Source organism: Pterocles gutturalis, unplaced genomic scaffold (assembly GCF_000699245.1).
Source record: "Pterocles gutturalis isolate BGI_N339 unplaced genomic scaffold, ASM69924v1 scaffold22098, whole genome shotgun sequence".
NCBI lineage: Eukaryota > Metazoa > Chordata > Aves > Pterocliformes > Pteroclidae > Pterocles > Pterocles gutturalis.
The window spans coordinates 57,597-71,844 of record NW_010123680.1 but is presented as its reverse complement, the minus strand read 5'-3'; the positions used below and the strand labels follow the sequence as shown (position 1 = coordinate 71,844).

The 14,248-nt window shown below is 50.6% G+C and overlaps 1 protein-coding gene across 1 annotated transcript in view; it reads left to right on the top strand.

The window, feature by feature from the left end:
• CNTFR (ciliary neurotrophic factor receptor) overlaps nt 1-14,248 on the top strand; it is a 90,125-nt gene that overhangs the window by 18,976 nt on the left and 56,901 nt on the right. Inside the window, exon 2 of the mRNA XM_010078001.1 lies at nt 10,219-10,449. Within this exon, the coding sequence (XP_010076303.1) occupies nt 10,219-10,449 (231 nt within the window). The remainder of the gene's footprint in view (nt 1-10,218; nt 10,450-14,248) is intronic.

The following is a 14,248-nucleotide window of genomic DNA, read 5'->3' as shown; positions in this document are numbered from 1 at the left end:
TAGTGAAAGTAACTCTCGTGCCAGTGTGCGATGGGTCTGATATGTTTCCATCTTTCACCCGCGAGGTGCTTGTGCCCAGCAGATGCTCTGTGTGACCGTTGGGCTGCGGCTCCACAACTATGCCATGGCTCAGCATGTGCCGGTGATCATTTCCACACTGGGCTTTGCTTGATGATCCTTTGGAGAGAAAGACATGAAATGCAAATGTAATATCTCATTATTACTGAGGCAAATCCTGAGGCCTTGGCTTAATTGTTAATACAGCCCCTGATGGGCAAAGTAGATGGTTGTGTTATTATTAACACTGCTTTGAAATAGTCACCAGGCTCCAGAAGTTCAAGTGTTACTTGGAGAAGTGAGTGACGGTGACTGCATGAAAAAAATTACTTGGGAAAATGCTTCCCATTTTATCAGCATCTGTTCTTCCCACCCCCTGTTCCTTATGCTGCCCTGGCAGCAGCTCAGTTCCTCTGTTATCCCATAGCCATGTGCATAAAGGGAATTCTTAGTGTTGGTGCAGGCGGGAGAGATCCCTCTCTGGGGAAGAACCTCTCCAGGTAGGTGGAGGGATGTAGGGATGTTGGAAGAAGCGTTGGTATTTCTGTTGGGAGTTCCTGGGCACAGGACATCATTGGGAACACTTTGGTGTTGCTCTGTCACCTCACATCTTGGTGCTGCAGGTTGCACCCCTGCTTTGATTTCTAATTCTAGCCAGGGTGATGCCTTTGAGTCCCGTCTCCAAAGGAGCATGTTCTGTAACCTCCTTCTTGCCGGGGCTGGGTCATAAGGAAGAGGATGAGCCTCCTGTACCTATGGTTAAGAAAATGGAGGAGTTTTTTCCATCCTTGGGCCACAGACGTTCATGTGTTTAGTTGCAGCAGTCCCAGCTTCAAGCTCAGCTGCTGCCGATACACCCAGGGGTGTGAGTGTTACGTCTGTAAGCGACAAGCCACTGGCCTACAGCAGGCAAAACCCAAGCCAACAGACAGACAGAAAGAGCCTGAGGGGCTGAATTTTAGAGCTATTAAATGATTAAATGCAAGGGGAAAAAAGTTAATTTAACATCGCGGTTGTGATTTTACATACCCAAGAGCCTGGAAATTGAGAGCTCTGCTTCTCACACAGGGATCGTAACTTGGCACTGCACAGATTGTACAGTATGTAAAATTAGACTGGAGAAATAGTAAATATGCTGCAGGGACCAATACTGTCTTGGCAGAAGGAGGATGGACTGAGTAGGACCCAACAGGTCTTCTATGCCTCTGACTTCCATAATTCTATGCTAATAATAAAAAATATTGCACAATGCCTGATGCTAATCCTGGCCCTAAGTGGCGTGAGGCGAGAGCCGGGTTGTTATGTGAACAAATAGCCGTCACCCCTGGTGTATTTGCACAGAGGCAGGCTGTTATTTGAGGGCAGGCGCATGGGCATTGGCAAATAGTGGTGGCGAAGTGTATGCATTGCACCAGGCTTAAAAGGCAGGTTGTGGTCAGCAGGGTGCAGGGCACCCCAACGTGTCTATCAGGCACTGTCCCACCTCCCCAAAGCTCAGAAAATACAGGTGTCTTCACACTGTTGCTGGACCACAATGAGCTTTTCTTGTGTTTATGGCTGTGATTTGGGCACCTAATCCTGAATCGTATTGATTTCTCCTTAAACAGCATTGAAAAGCCTGATCTAAGCACTCTTTTGTGGCCTAGAGTTATTTGTCCTGTCTGCATGGAAAAAAAGCAGGACCAGAAAACAAGCCTTTAATTCATCTGCAGTGCTAACACCTGTCACCTGGCAGTGAAGGGCGAAGGCTCAAGTCAGCGCAGCTTGGAGGATATCGGTGGTATTCCTCTGTTGTGTGCTGGTTCCCATTAGTGCTATTCATCTCCCTCTGGTCCTCCAACACCTTCCCCTCTGTATCAAACTTCCCCACGTGCTGGGGCAGCTGTGATGTAGATGCAGGGGATTGGGGGATTTGCTGCTTCGCCAGGCAACTGCTGTTCCTCAGGACGAGTCACCTGAAGTCGACTTTGCAAGGAAGCAAAGTGGGCAGAGTCCCATCCAGCTTTCCTTTTGCCTTAGAATGAAAATGGTGTCATTGCTCAGCCTGTCCCAGCAAGGAGAGCACTTGGAGTCCCAGGCCACTGTCATTTTTGGACCAGAGAGCTAGGACATGCAAATGCAAGTTAAGGTCTTACCAAGACCTCCTGCTGGAAAACAGATCAACACATGAGCTCCGGTCCCTTCCCAGGATACAAGAGCAAAGTCTCCTGGGAAAAAAAAAAAAAAACACGATCACCAGCCCAACAGCATCCAGACCTCTCTGCTGCAGAGCAGCTTAGACAGAAAAGGAGAAATAGCAGCAGAGGTGTATCTTCTCCTTGTCTTGCCTATGGCAATACAAGACGACTGGTGCTATAGGTATGCGACCATTGCAGATGGGTACAAACCAGTGTTAGCACCCTCTGGCAGAGCTCAGTCCTAGCCCTAAGCCATGGGAAAGTACAGCATCTTTGGGATCTCCTACCCATGCATGGCTGGAGAGACTGTTACCGAGGCAGGATGGACTTGGTTGCTGTTCCCAGGTTTGCTTGTCCCCTAGTGTCCAGGGACAATTTTGTGTTGGGGCAGCACACTGCTGTTACAGCCCCTGCTACTCCCAACCAACAAGAGCTGGGTGTGATGGTGTGCAGGGAAACAAGGCTGCCTCTGACATGGAGCCCTTCTGGCTTCAAGCAAGGAGCCCTGCCAGCATGGTGCTCTGGGCTGATGTGATTTGGCAGGTCTGAAAAGCTGCAAGAGAGGCTCCATCCCAACATGGGGCTGTCAAAAATGCACCAAAGCCAGTACGAGACACAGACACAGCAGTCCTGTCCTGGCACGGGGATGGCATACTCTACCTTGGTAAGATCCCACTCAGACAGAGCCAATGCTGGTGGTTCAGCCGGTCTGATGGTGTAATACAAGCAGAAAAGGACGCTGAAGTTGCTTGTCTGCTAAGGCAGCTTTTCCCATCCTGCTACCATGTCTCCCAGCCAGGGCTCAGAGTGGGACCGCATCCCACAAGGCACATGGAGCTGCTGCATCCCTTGGGGCTGAGCCAGTGCTGCAGTATGGACTTGGCCTTCACTTCAGCTGCGAGTTTGTGTTGCTTCTGATTCCAACGGTGGGTGTCTGTTATACAGTTTCCCCCTGGCTTTAGCACTGTGTTTTCTCCCCAGGAGGGTGCTTATGCCCTGCTACTGCATAGCTTTGTTGGTCCCTGTGCATGAGCCATGCAGGTTCCACTGTCCTGACTGTGCCACTATGCTGACTGTGCCTCCTGGACCTCAGTCCTGGGAGTGGCATGCCAAGCTGGTAGCAGAGCAGGCTTCACACTTCCCTGCTGCTGGACCATTGGGATCATCATCTATGACAATGGCATATTTTATTGCAGAAGTATCCCTTCATCCTAGAAGGTCCCAGTGGATACTGCATTAAGTTTAATGGAAGAAGCATCATCCTCTTGCAGCTGAAGGGCTAGAAGGGCCATGAAGGCCCTTTTACTCTACAATGGACATCCCTAGCTGAAGTTGGGATGTAGCTGCAGAGGGAAGTGCAATCAGCTGCAGAGCAGAGGTGGGAAGTAAAGCTGCTGCAAAGCTGGAGGAGAGCTTCTTCAGGGGCAGTGGGTCTTTGCTGCCTGTCATGGGAGACTGTTTTGTGGTCACATCCAACTGAGAGAAGAGGCTCTCCTGCCGTGGAGCTTGCCCTTAGCTGAGCATGTCAGAGGAGAAAAGTGCCTCCTTTACAAAACCCTGAAGTAAACTGGGGTCTGCTTCCAGGCTGTCGTGAAGTGATTGAATACAAGTCCTTCAGCACCCATCTGTTATCTCTTAATTAAAGTTTCTTGCTAATTATTTTTTCTTGTCAAGAGAGCAAAGCTGCTGACTCCAGGGATTTACTGAAGTAGAGCAAACAAACACGGGCTGTGCTTGCTGCAATTCTTCATTAATGGACAAAATTAACTCAGAATGGTCCATATCTTTGGCTACATCAATGACACTTAATTACACCTGTTTCATTACAAAGATGTATCTAGTTTTAAATTACTTGTAGAAGAACTGCCTCCTTAAGCATGAAATTCCTTCTCCTTGAAGGGAAGGTTTCTGCTGGCAAAGAAAGCTATGCAAAGACCAAGCAGCACTGGAGGGAACAGATGTGGGGAGATCAAGGATGGGGTGTGTTTTGGGAAGCTGGTGTCAGGAAACCCTTCCCAGTGCCAGAGGCTGTTTCATGTCAAGAAGGGCAGACCTCAGGTGCAGAGCCACCAACATCCCTTGGGCATGGTCGGTGATGCTCATGCCAGCCAGCACGGGTGCATGAGCAGGAGACAAGCCATAGGTCTGTGCCATAGGTTTGTGCTCTGTGAGACCCAGACCCAATGGCCAGGAATGTCCTCCTCCATGCAGGAAGGATGACAGGAGATAGCCAAGCCACCTCCTTCCCAGACACATGCATATCAGACATTGCTGCAAGGAGGCAGGGCAATCTGGGACAGAGCTGAGCAGAGGCACTTGAAGACCTTGCAGTGGTACCCAGCCAAGGTGGGGATCACTGCTCTCGTCCTTCCCTCCCCACACTGGCCAGGCTCTTTCCCCTTGCCCTACCCACCCTCTGTATCTCCTCTCTCATCTCCTTTGGGCTTATTCATTTCATTTACCACAGGAAGTTGCAGGGTGCAAGACCTCACTGGTTTATCTCCTTGGAAAGCTCTCGGCATTGCCCTGGCACTGTGTAAATATTAAATGTATAATTTATGAGTACATATACAGAGAGCTAATTAGCCACTGAGATGATTATTTGTGGCAAGTTGCTTAACTCCGGGAGGGAGATAGGAAGCCTAACAGGGGTGATGTGAAGCCTGCTCTGTCCCACTGCAGAAGTGCTCCACGTCCTGTCGGGGGAAGTGGGGACATGTCCTTTCTCGCTGCCTGAATTTCCCCATCTACAGGGGCAGAGCTAGAGGCTGTGTGTCCTGCAGAGGAGAATAGTGCTTGTATGTCCCAAAAAATGCTTTGATACATTTCTTTAGCTCTCACTCTGCTTATGCCAGGTGCATTTAGGCAGAGGCCTCTGAGTGGAACAGTTGGCTCCATCTGCTCACAAATTACTGTGATAACAAAGATGGTTTTGGACCTCACAAGAGTGTGCTGGAGGTTGGCTCCTTAACGGACCCTAGCACAAAGAACCCCATTGAGGGACTGCGGTGAATGCCAGTACCAGGAACGCAAATCCTCTTTCCGGCTTTCTCTGCTCGCTGTTCAAAAGACCCCTCAGATGTCTGAGCACAGACCCCTGGGGCCATACCCACAGTGTGGCTCCATGGGTGCTGCATAGTGCAATGCCCAGCAGCACACTTGCCCTGGCAGCTGCGGGATCCTCAGTGGGCGCAGAGGGAGAGCAGCCAGTGGAGATGGAGGGTCCCAAGAGTTTTGCTCCTTCCCAGCACAGCACATGCCAGCACAGCCCTCGGGTTTGCAAGATTTCCCTGTGCTGTTGCCCTTGCAGTCTCAATGCAGGTCAAGCTTCATTAAGAGGTAAAATGAGAATGGTGTTTCTCTTGAGGAGCTCCAGCTGAGCAGAGGAGATTTGGGAAGCATCAAACACGTTTCCATCGGCCCTGTATCTCAGATGTTTTGTCTCATCTTCCCTCTGTGTCTTTCTGCTGGATCACTGTCCTGTTGGTCCCTGTAGTGTTGCAGTTGCACAGATCGCACCATCAAGTTGTCACTCGTCATCTCTAGGAAGGGAGAAAAACAGCTCATAGTTCATTTCACCAAACCGCCCCAGGTCCGCTGCTGGGAGCTGTGTGTGTCTGTCCCGTGGGCAGCTTCTGTGATCCCTCTGCTGTGGCATTGCAGGGTTGTGGTAAAGCTATAGTTTCTAGCCTTGTTATGCATCACCACAGCTCCTCTCCGTTTCTGGGACTTTATGTTGTAAGCCATGCTGTGCCTGGCTGGCGTGCTGTGCTGTGGCAGAGGATGTGGTCCTTGGTGGGGTTGGATGCTCAGAGGCATGTTGCTGGTTGGATGCAGCATCACAAGCTCTCTATCATGTGTACTTCACCCTTGTGCTGTCACCCAACCCAAAAAGCAGCATACTTTGGAGAAGCAAGGTGTGTAGGGGCAGGGCAACATCTCTAAGTATCACGTCTAGCCAATGATCGCAGCTGTGTTGATGGAAAGGGATCTTTGGGAGATAATCTAGTCCAGTGTCCCACTCAGAAAAGGAGTGTCCTCAACAGCAGATTAGATCATCCATGGCTTTCTTAACAAATCCCTGACAACCTCTAAGGGTGGAGATCCCCCGTCTCTTTAGGTATCTATCCCAGCTCTACACCACCTGGCTGGACAGTAAATTTTCCTCCATGTCCAGCTAAAACCTCTTAAGCTGCAGCCCCTGGCTGTTGGCCTTCATTCTGCCCATGCTACTAATCAATGTCCATCCAGCAGGGCTGGCCCTGCAGCACAGGCACCATCTTGGTCATCAGTCCTATGTGTTACCAGTAATGTAATGACCAGGAGGGTAGACAAACCTCCCTACCCTCCCTGCTCAAGAGAGCCATGAGGCTCTGGGTCGGCTTGGGGAGATGGTCCTGCCCATACCCAGCCTGCAGGAAGTGGAGGCTCACAGTAGAAGCTCTGGTCACTCCTGCCCATACCCATCCTAAAGCAGAACTGGCATCTGTAGTGCAAGACAGGGCTGCTCCAGCGTTGAGGGGGGTGTCTGCCCTCATAGTGCCCCGTGGGGACCTGGCTCGGCTCCAGTAAGAGCCTCAGCAAACCCAGGTGGGAGAAACGTCACCTCCAAAGCTGTGCTTTGGGTTTCTTCTTCGTCAGGGACCTTAAATCATTGCCTTGGAAAGGAGCATTGCTTTCAAAAACCTGTCTTCCAGGAATTACTCCCTCAGCCTTTCTGGATGAGTGCTAATGTGTTTGCACTGTGTTTAAGGACAAATAAGAAATAATTCAAGGTGCCTTTCCAGATTAGTCCTGCTGCCACCCGCTACAGACAAGCTCTCAGCCACAGTCCTGAGAAGCAGAGCTGGGCACCCCAAAGCTTCCTTCTCCTTTCAAGACTTCACAGGGTCCAGGCACTGGGAAAGTAGGACCTAGGCAAGGCAGGCAGGCCTTTGGGTCCATTGCTGCAATGAGTCTTTCTCCATGCAAGGCTAGTGGGTGGTGAAGCCTCTACAGTGTCTCTGCTGAGCAGATCCCCAAGTGTAAGGCCAGGAGAGTCAATGGCCTTTTGTGAGCCAGCAGGAAAGAGGAAGAGAAAATGCCTTTATCTCACGCAACAGAAGAAATTAGAGAATTTGAGTAAGGTGCTGGGATTCTTACTTTAGCTCTGTTATCTACAACTATCCATCCACACATCTGCCTAGTCATCTGGCCATCCATCCATCCATCCATCCCCCTCCACAGCCATTCAAACAGCTAACCATCCATCCAGCCCTGCTGCTGTTCATTAGTCCTTCCATCCCTCCCTTCCTCCACTGACCCCTCCGTCCTCTTACACATCTCTGCATCCCCATATATGCCTGCCCATCCATCCATCCACTTGCATAGTCATCCATCCTTTCAACTTCATACACTTCCCTCCACCCCAGCTGTGCCAATCCAGCCAGCTGTCTATCTGTCTGTGATCACACACATACATTCTTCTGTTCACCCATCCATCTTCTTACGCACTTCTGCCTATCTGTCTATTTATCTGGGCCCATTCCAGCTACCCCTCCTCAGCCAGACACCTCAGCTTAGATATTCTCCCTTTTTTCTGCCTGTCAGTATATACTCTAAACTTTTCAAAGACACTTGAAAAACACATTTGTCTGATCAGCACAGTTTCTCAAAGGTCCCCACCCTTGGCTGGTGAGAGGATTCTGAGGCATCTCACCAGCATCTTACTCGCTACAACCCAGTTCCTCCACTTCTGCCCTTACCACCCCCTTTCCCAGCAGGGATAGCATCTCCAAAGGTTCTGCTTCCCAGACTGTCTGCAGGAGGACTCAGACTTTCCAGGGTCTCCCCCAGGGCCACCTTCACCCTGGGGCTCTCTCCTTTGCAGATGGGCTCAGGCTGTGGGCTTTCACAGAAGGAATGGCTGGATCGTGCCCATGTTGTCCCACCTATTGTCAGGACACAGGAGCTGATGTCTAAAGATGGGGAAAAGAGCGGGACAAGCACTAGGGGTGCTGGGGGTCCTGGCCCTCCCCACCATTACCTGCCTGCAGCCTTCCCAGTCTCACCAGGCAGCTCAGTGTTTTACTGCCCTGGGTGGTGTCTTCTGCTATGGATTTATTTAAACACTACTTTCCCCAGAATTTTGACATCCACAGCATCTGATGGACATGGGTTTCTGTAATTTAATCACACTTTGTGTGAAAAAGCACTTTCTTTTGCTTGTTTTCATTTGCTGCCCCTTAATTATTTTATTAGGAGAAACAGCAAGCAGTCTTTCTCTGCTCATCCTCTCCACATCACTCATCATTGCTTAGGTGTCTGTCATGTCTCCACTCAGTTGTCTCCTTTTACGGATGAAGGGATCAAGTCTGTTAAGCCATCTTTACACAGGGGCTGTCTGTAGCCTTTGCTCTTCCCTGTTTCCTCTCTCTGCTCCATTTTCTGTTGAACTGTAGTCCTAGTGGCATGGGGATAGATTTGTGCATGGCTTTTAGGGTACGATGCTTTCCATTTCCTCCTCAACCCCTTTCTGAATAATTCTTAGCATTGAGTTTGCATTTTCAGTCATCACTGAGCTGATAGTTTGGAGAAGTGAGCACAGTAACTCCAAGATACGTTTCCATGGAAGCTCCAGCTCACTTGGAGCTGTGGGTGGTAGGGGGATTTTCCCTGTGTGCATTCCTGTGTGTTTATCAACATGGCGTTACTGCCTGTTGGGTCTGTACTGTGATGTTCTTCTGCTACACTTTTGCACCCACCTATAATTTGGCCACCCTGACATCCGCAGCAGTACAGTGTCTCCTCTTACGGCCTTGACCCCCTTTTCCCTGTGAGTTATGAGGGTTTTGGGCAGCTCTGAACCAGCTCTGATCTCTGTCGAACTTCACTGGTGACGTCTTCTGCTGCCACATCTGACCGCTTGTTCTCACTTTTGGTTTCCTGACCTTTAGCTGTCATAAATCCTTGCAAGGATTTTCCTCCTGTGTCAGGGCTGCTTGGTTTCCTTGGGAGGCACCTTGTCAAATGCTGTTTTGAAACCCAGGAGTATTTTGAGAACAGAACCACCCTTGTCTGTGCACAAAGGTTTTATGAAGCCTTGAAGGAACCTCATCCCCTGCTCATCCCCTTGTCCTGCTTCACCCTGTGTCATGCACTCATACACACACATGTTTTTATCCTTGCCACACCAGTTCAGCACAGCCAGTGCTGCAACATCGTAAAGATTCAATTGCTAAGGATCATTAATGAATGTCAGCTCGAGCTCCTGTCCAGAAACCTGAGAAAATTCAATTAGGCAGCTGGTGCCAAATGAGCTGTATTGCCCCACTCACAAGATGGTAAATCAAACAGCTCAGCAAGGCATCATATCGTTGCAGAGAGAGAATGAAAGCCAGGCAAGGGGACAAACAGCATAGCATGCACCAAGCAGCTGCCCCTTTCCAAAGTGCAGCACAGTTCATTTGCAATCCTTCCACTTGATTTCCTAGCCAGGGATTGCAAAGGCAGCTGCCCACTCCCCACTTCTGCTAGTAAATAACTTGAGCTTGCTGGTGAGAAGTCCTGGGGCTCTGTCACCTCTCTGCTGGGAATTTATAATGTGCACATTTGGTTTGCATTCTGCAACAAGCCACATAGATACAGGAGTAGCAGTGACTTGCTGGTGTGAGCACCTGTCTGCGCTGTGGAGCATTTGGCTGGTGCAGACCTGACTTGTCCTCTAAGGTAAAGGTTGGAGGAAAGCATATTGTGAGACCCAGGTGGTCCATGAGTCCTTATCCCCTGGACCTTGCCAGATGATTCACTCTGGTCTAAGGTTAAAAAAAAATCATTATCAGGGTGAGGAGGAGAACTTGGGCTTCCCTGTCCACCAATACAGTGTCTGTCCATGCCCCAGTCCTTTCCTCGCTTCTTATACAATTGATGGTAAGATACTATTTCCAAGGCAGCCCTGCCCATGGGGCTTTGCACTCACCTGGTTTTCTCCTTTCCTCCTTGACAGACAGCCACATCCAGTACGAGAGGGTAGGTGCAGATGTGACCATGAAGTGTGGCTCCATGGACTGGGATGCAGCTGTGACCTGGACAGCCAATGGCACCGACATCGACGAGTCCCACCTGAATGGGTCCTACCTGATCCTGAAGAATGTCGACCTGACACAGAGTGGCCAGTACTCCTGCTATGAGGGCTCCTCCTGGCACCTCAAATACCAGACCTACCTGAGGGTGGGAAGTGAGTACCCCGGCATGCGACATCGAGGGGGATAGAGCCACACTGTCTGCTCTCATATTGACCCCTCACAGCCCCCCCTGCCATCACATCCCCTGTACTGTCCATACCTATGGTTGCCTGCTGCACTCCACCATTCAAACTCCCCGTACATACTAATCCCAGCAGCAGGATGCTGGAATAAGCCCCTCCTGCCCCAAACTTTGCATCAAAGCTGGTAGATTAGATGATGCCCCAGGAATAATTTGGGAAGGAATGTTGCTCCTCCATCCAGCCTGGTACTAAAACCACTGTCTCTGCAGGTGGAAAGGGTTGGGCTGAGCTGTCAGAGGGGATTGTGGCTGGGAAGGAGAAGTCCTGGCCAGGGTTACTGCAACTTGGTTGTTTCAGAGGAGTAGCCAAAAAGCGGTGGCAGTTGCTGTGTGTTTGCAGAGCCCCTGTGTATGGGTGTGTTGGAGGACAGCTGCACGTTTCCAAGGATTTTGCATATCTTAAGCAGGAGATGCACTGATTCACAGGTCTCGGCACGGCAGATAGGAGTTGTGCTATATTTCACACGATGCTGAGAGCTGATAGCAGCTGTGTGTTTGTTGGGCTGTTGTGTTTGTACAGTTAATAGCAACTGTGTGTTTCACAGTGCGGCATCTGCAACCAGCAGCAGTGGGTGTCTGGGAGCACCAGCTGGCATAGCTGGCTGTGGGACGGTGACTGCTGGAGAATATGCTGCGAGGCACCAGCTGGGAGCACCAGGAGCTGGGAAATTGTTGTCTAGGTAGCCATATGTACCCAGGTTTAGGGGACATGGCAGAGACTTTCTCTGCTCCTTGTCTCACCTTGCATCAGAGCCAGGGTGGTGTTTCAATCCTAGACCATGGTCTAGGGGCAGAAGGTCACAGGAAGACCAGCCATGGTTTGTGTAAGCCCTGCAAATCAGACAGGAGGGGCTCACTGCACCTGTAGGTTAGACTGAAGTTTCAGAGATGCTGCACACTGTCCAGCTCATGGTTTAGGGTCTTCTGGGAGGGATCCTGGCACATGGGCTAAGGGGAAGAGGTGCTGGAAAAACCCAAAAGGCAACATGAGAAAAAGGTGAGGGGGGTGCAGGCAGTGTAAGGGAGGGGGTATGGCAGCGAGTAGGTGTTGAGGCTGGCAACATGCCAGACAAAAATGCAGTGGCAGATGAGCCAGGGGCATCTCAACTGCGCTGTCAGGGTGAGGACGTGTTCACAGGAAGTTCAAAGCAGGGGAGGCAGGAGATGGGTGCAATGTGGGCGGCAGCAGGAGGAGGCTGTGCAGCTCCTCTGCTTGGGTATGTACTCACCAATCCCATATGAGGAGAGGTCTCAGGCTGTGCCAATGCACAGCAGGCTGCACGTCATGGAGGAAATGAGGGGACTGGGGAGGGAGCTGCAGCCTCCAACTGCCTCCTCTGCAGCTGTGGCATCACCATGGCTTTGTAATGGCTCTTCCATCTGCTAAACACCTCACTAATAGTAATCCCTGTCAATCCGATTGGGCACCCGTGGGAATTGCTCAGCGTTAGAGCCCAAATCCTGCTGTTTCCTATTACTGTGTGTTCCTATTTGCTGGCAGCAAACAGCCGCCCTGAGCACCAGGCAGCTGAGGAGCCTGGTCAGACACCACAGGGGCCACCAGCCCCAGGAAAGAGGGTGACAAATAAATAAACAAGCTCCTGGTGTTGTTAATGAAATTAAGTATGCAAGGAACTAATCAGGTGAGACGCTTTTAGTGGTAATGAATTTAATTGCCTGGATTTTAATTTAATGTTCTTCACGAGGTTTCTTTTCCCAGCGCTGCCACCACCAGCCCCTGCCAGCAAGCCCCCCAACTTTTCCTGCCTCTGTGGGGCATGATTGACGCCCTGGAGGTGTATGAGGTCCTGCGGAGGAGCGTGTTTGGGAGAATCCCAGGAGGGGATGGGGGTGGAGATGGAGCTGGAGCTGGAGATGGAGATGGGTGGCTCATGGGAGGTTTGCAGCATGGCCCTGTGGTATCATCTCTGCTGCAGCTGAGCACACTGGGAGCCCAAATCTGGGATTTGAGGGATCTTGGGCTCATTTAATTTCAATTGCACAGGAAGTTAAATGAAAACAGGCCTGTACATGCATTTTCCCCTCTTACTGGGACAACAAGAAGGATGATGGCAGCAGAAGTGAGGGGCTGGGGGCCACACCCAAAAAAGTGCTGGGGAAGTCCTGGAAGGGACTAGGGAAAATGTGGGCCCTCTCTGTAAGGAGGCAGAAGACCTGGGTACCTAGTATATTGAGACAGCTGAGGTACTTATCGACTTCTTTAACTCAGTCTTCACTGGCAAGAGCTCAAGCCACACCGCCTAAGTTGCAGAAGGCAAAGGCAGCGACTGGGAGAAGGAAGAACTGCCAACTGTAGGAGAAGATGAGATTGGAGACCATCTAAGGAACCTGAAGGTGCACAAGTCCATGGGACCTAATGTGATGCATCTGTGGGTCCTGAGGGAACTGGCGGATGAAGTTGCTAAGCCACTATCCATGATATTTGAGAAGTCGTGGCAGTCTGGTGAAGTTCCCACTGAGTGGAAAAGGGGAAACATAACCCACATTTTTAAAAAGGGAAATAAGAAAGACCTGGGGGACTACAGGCCAGTCAGTCTCACCTCTGTGCCTGGCAAGATCATGGAGCAGATAATCCTAGAGACTATGCTAAGGCACATGGAAAACAAGGAGGTGATGGATGACAACCAACACGACATGGCTTTACCAAGGGGCAAATCATGCTTGATGGATTTGGTGGACTTCTATGTTGGGGGCACAGTGCTGGTGGATAAGGGAAGGGCAAGTGACATCATCTACCTGGACTTTTCCAAAGCCTTTGACACTGTCCCACATAACATCCTTGTCTCTAAGCTGGAGAGATATGGATTCGATGGAAGGACCACTTGCTGGATAAGTAATTCGCTGGATGGTGGCACTCAGTGAGTTGTGATCAATGGCTCAATGTCCAAGTGGAGAAAGGTGATGAGTGATAGACATGGACAGCAGGGTTGAGTGCACCCTCAGCAAGTTTGCTGCGTGGTGCGGTCAGCACACTGGAGGGAAGGGATGCCATCCAGAGGGACCTTGACAGGTTTGAGAGGTGGGCCTATGCAAACCTCATGATATTCAGCAAAAGATCAATGGCTCAATGTCCAAGTGGAGAAAGGTGATGAGTGATAGACATGGACAGCAGGGTTGAGTGCACCCTCAGCAAGTTTGCTGCGTGGTGCGGTCAGCACACTGGAGGGAAGGGATGCCATCCAGAGGGACCTTGACAGGTTTGAGAGGTGGGCCTATGCAAACCTCATGATATTCAGCAAAATCAAGTGCAAGGTCCTGGGGTCAAGGCAATCCCAACCACAAATTCAGGCTGGGAGGAGAATGGCTTGAGAGCAGCCCTGAAGAAAAGGACTTGAGGGTGTTGGTTGATGAGAAGCTCAATATGAGCCAGCAATGTGCACTTGCAGCCCAGAAAGCCAACCATGTCCTTGCCTGCATCAAAAGAAGCGTGACCAGCAGGTGGAGGGAGGTGATTCTCCCCCTCCACTCTTCTCTTATGAGAACCCCACCTGGAGTACTGCGTTCAGCTCTGTGGCCCTCAACATAAAAAAGACATGGAGCTGTTGGAGTGAGTCCAAAGGAGAGCCATGAAGATGGTCAGAGGGCTGGAGCACCTCCCCTGTGTGGACAGGCTGAGAGAGTTAGGGTTGTTCAGCCTGGAAAAGAGAAGGCTCCGAGGAGACCTAATAGCAGCCTTCTAGTACCTAAAG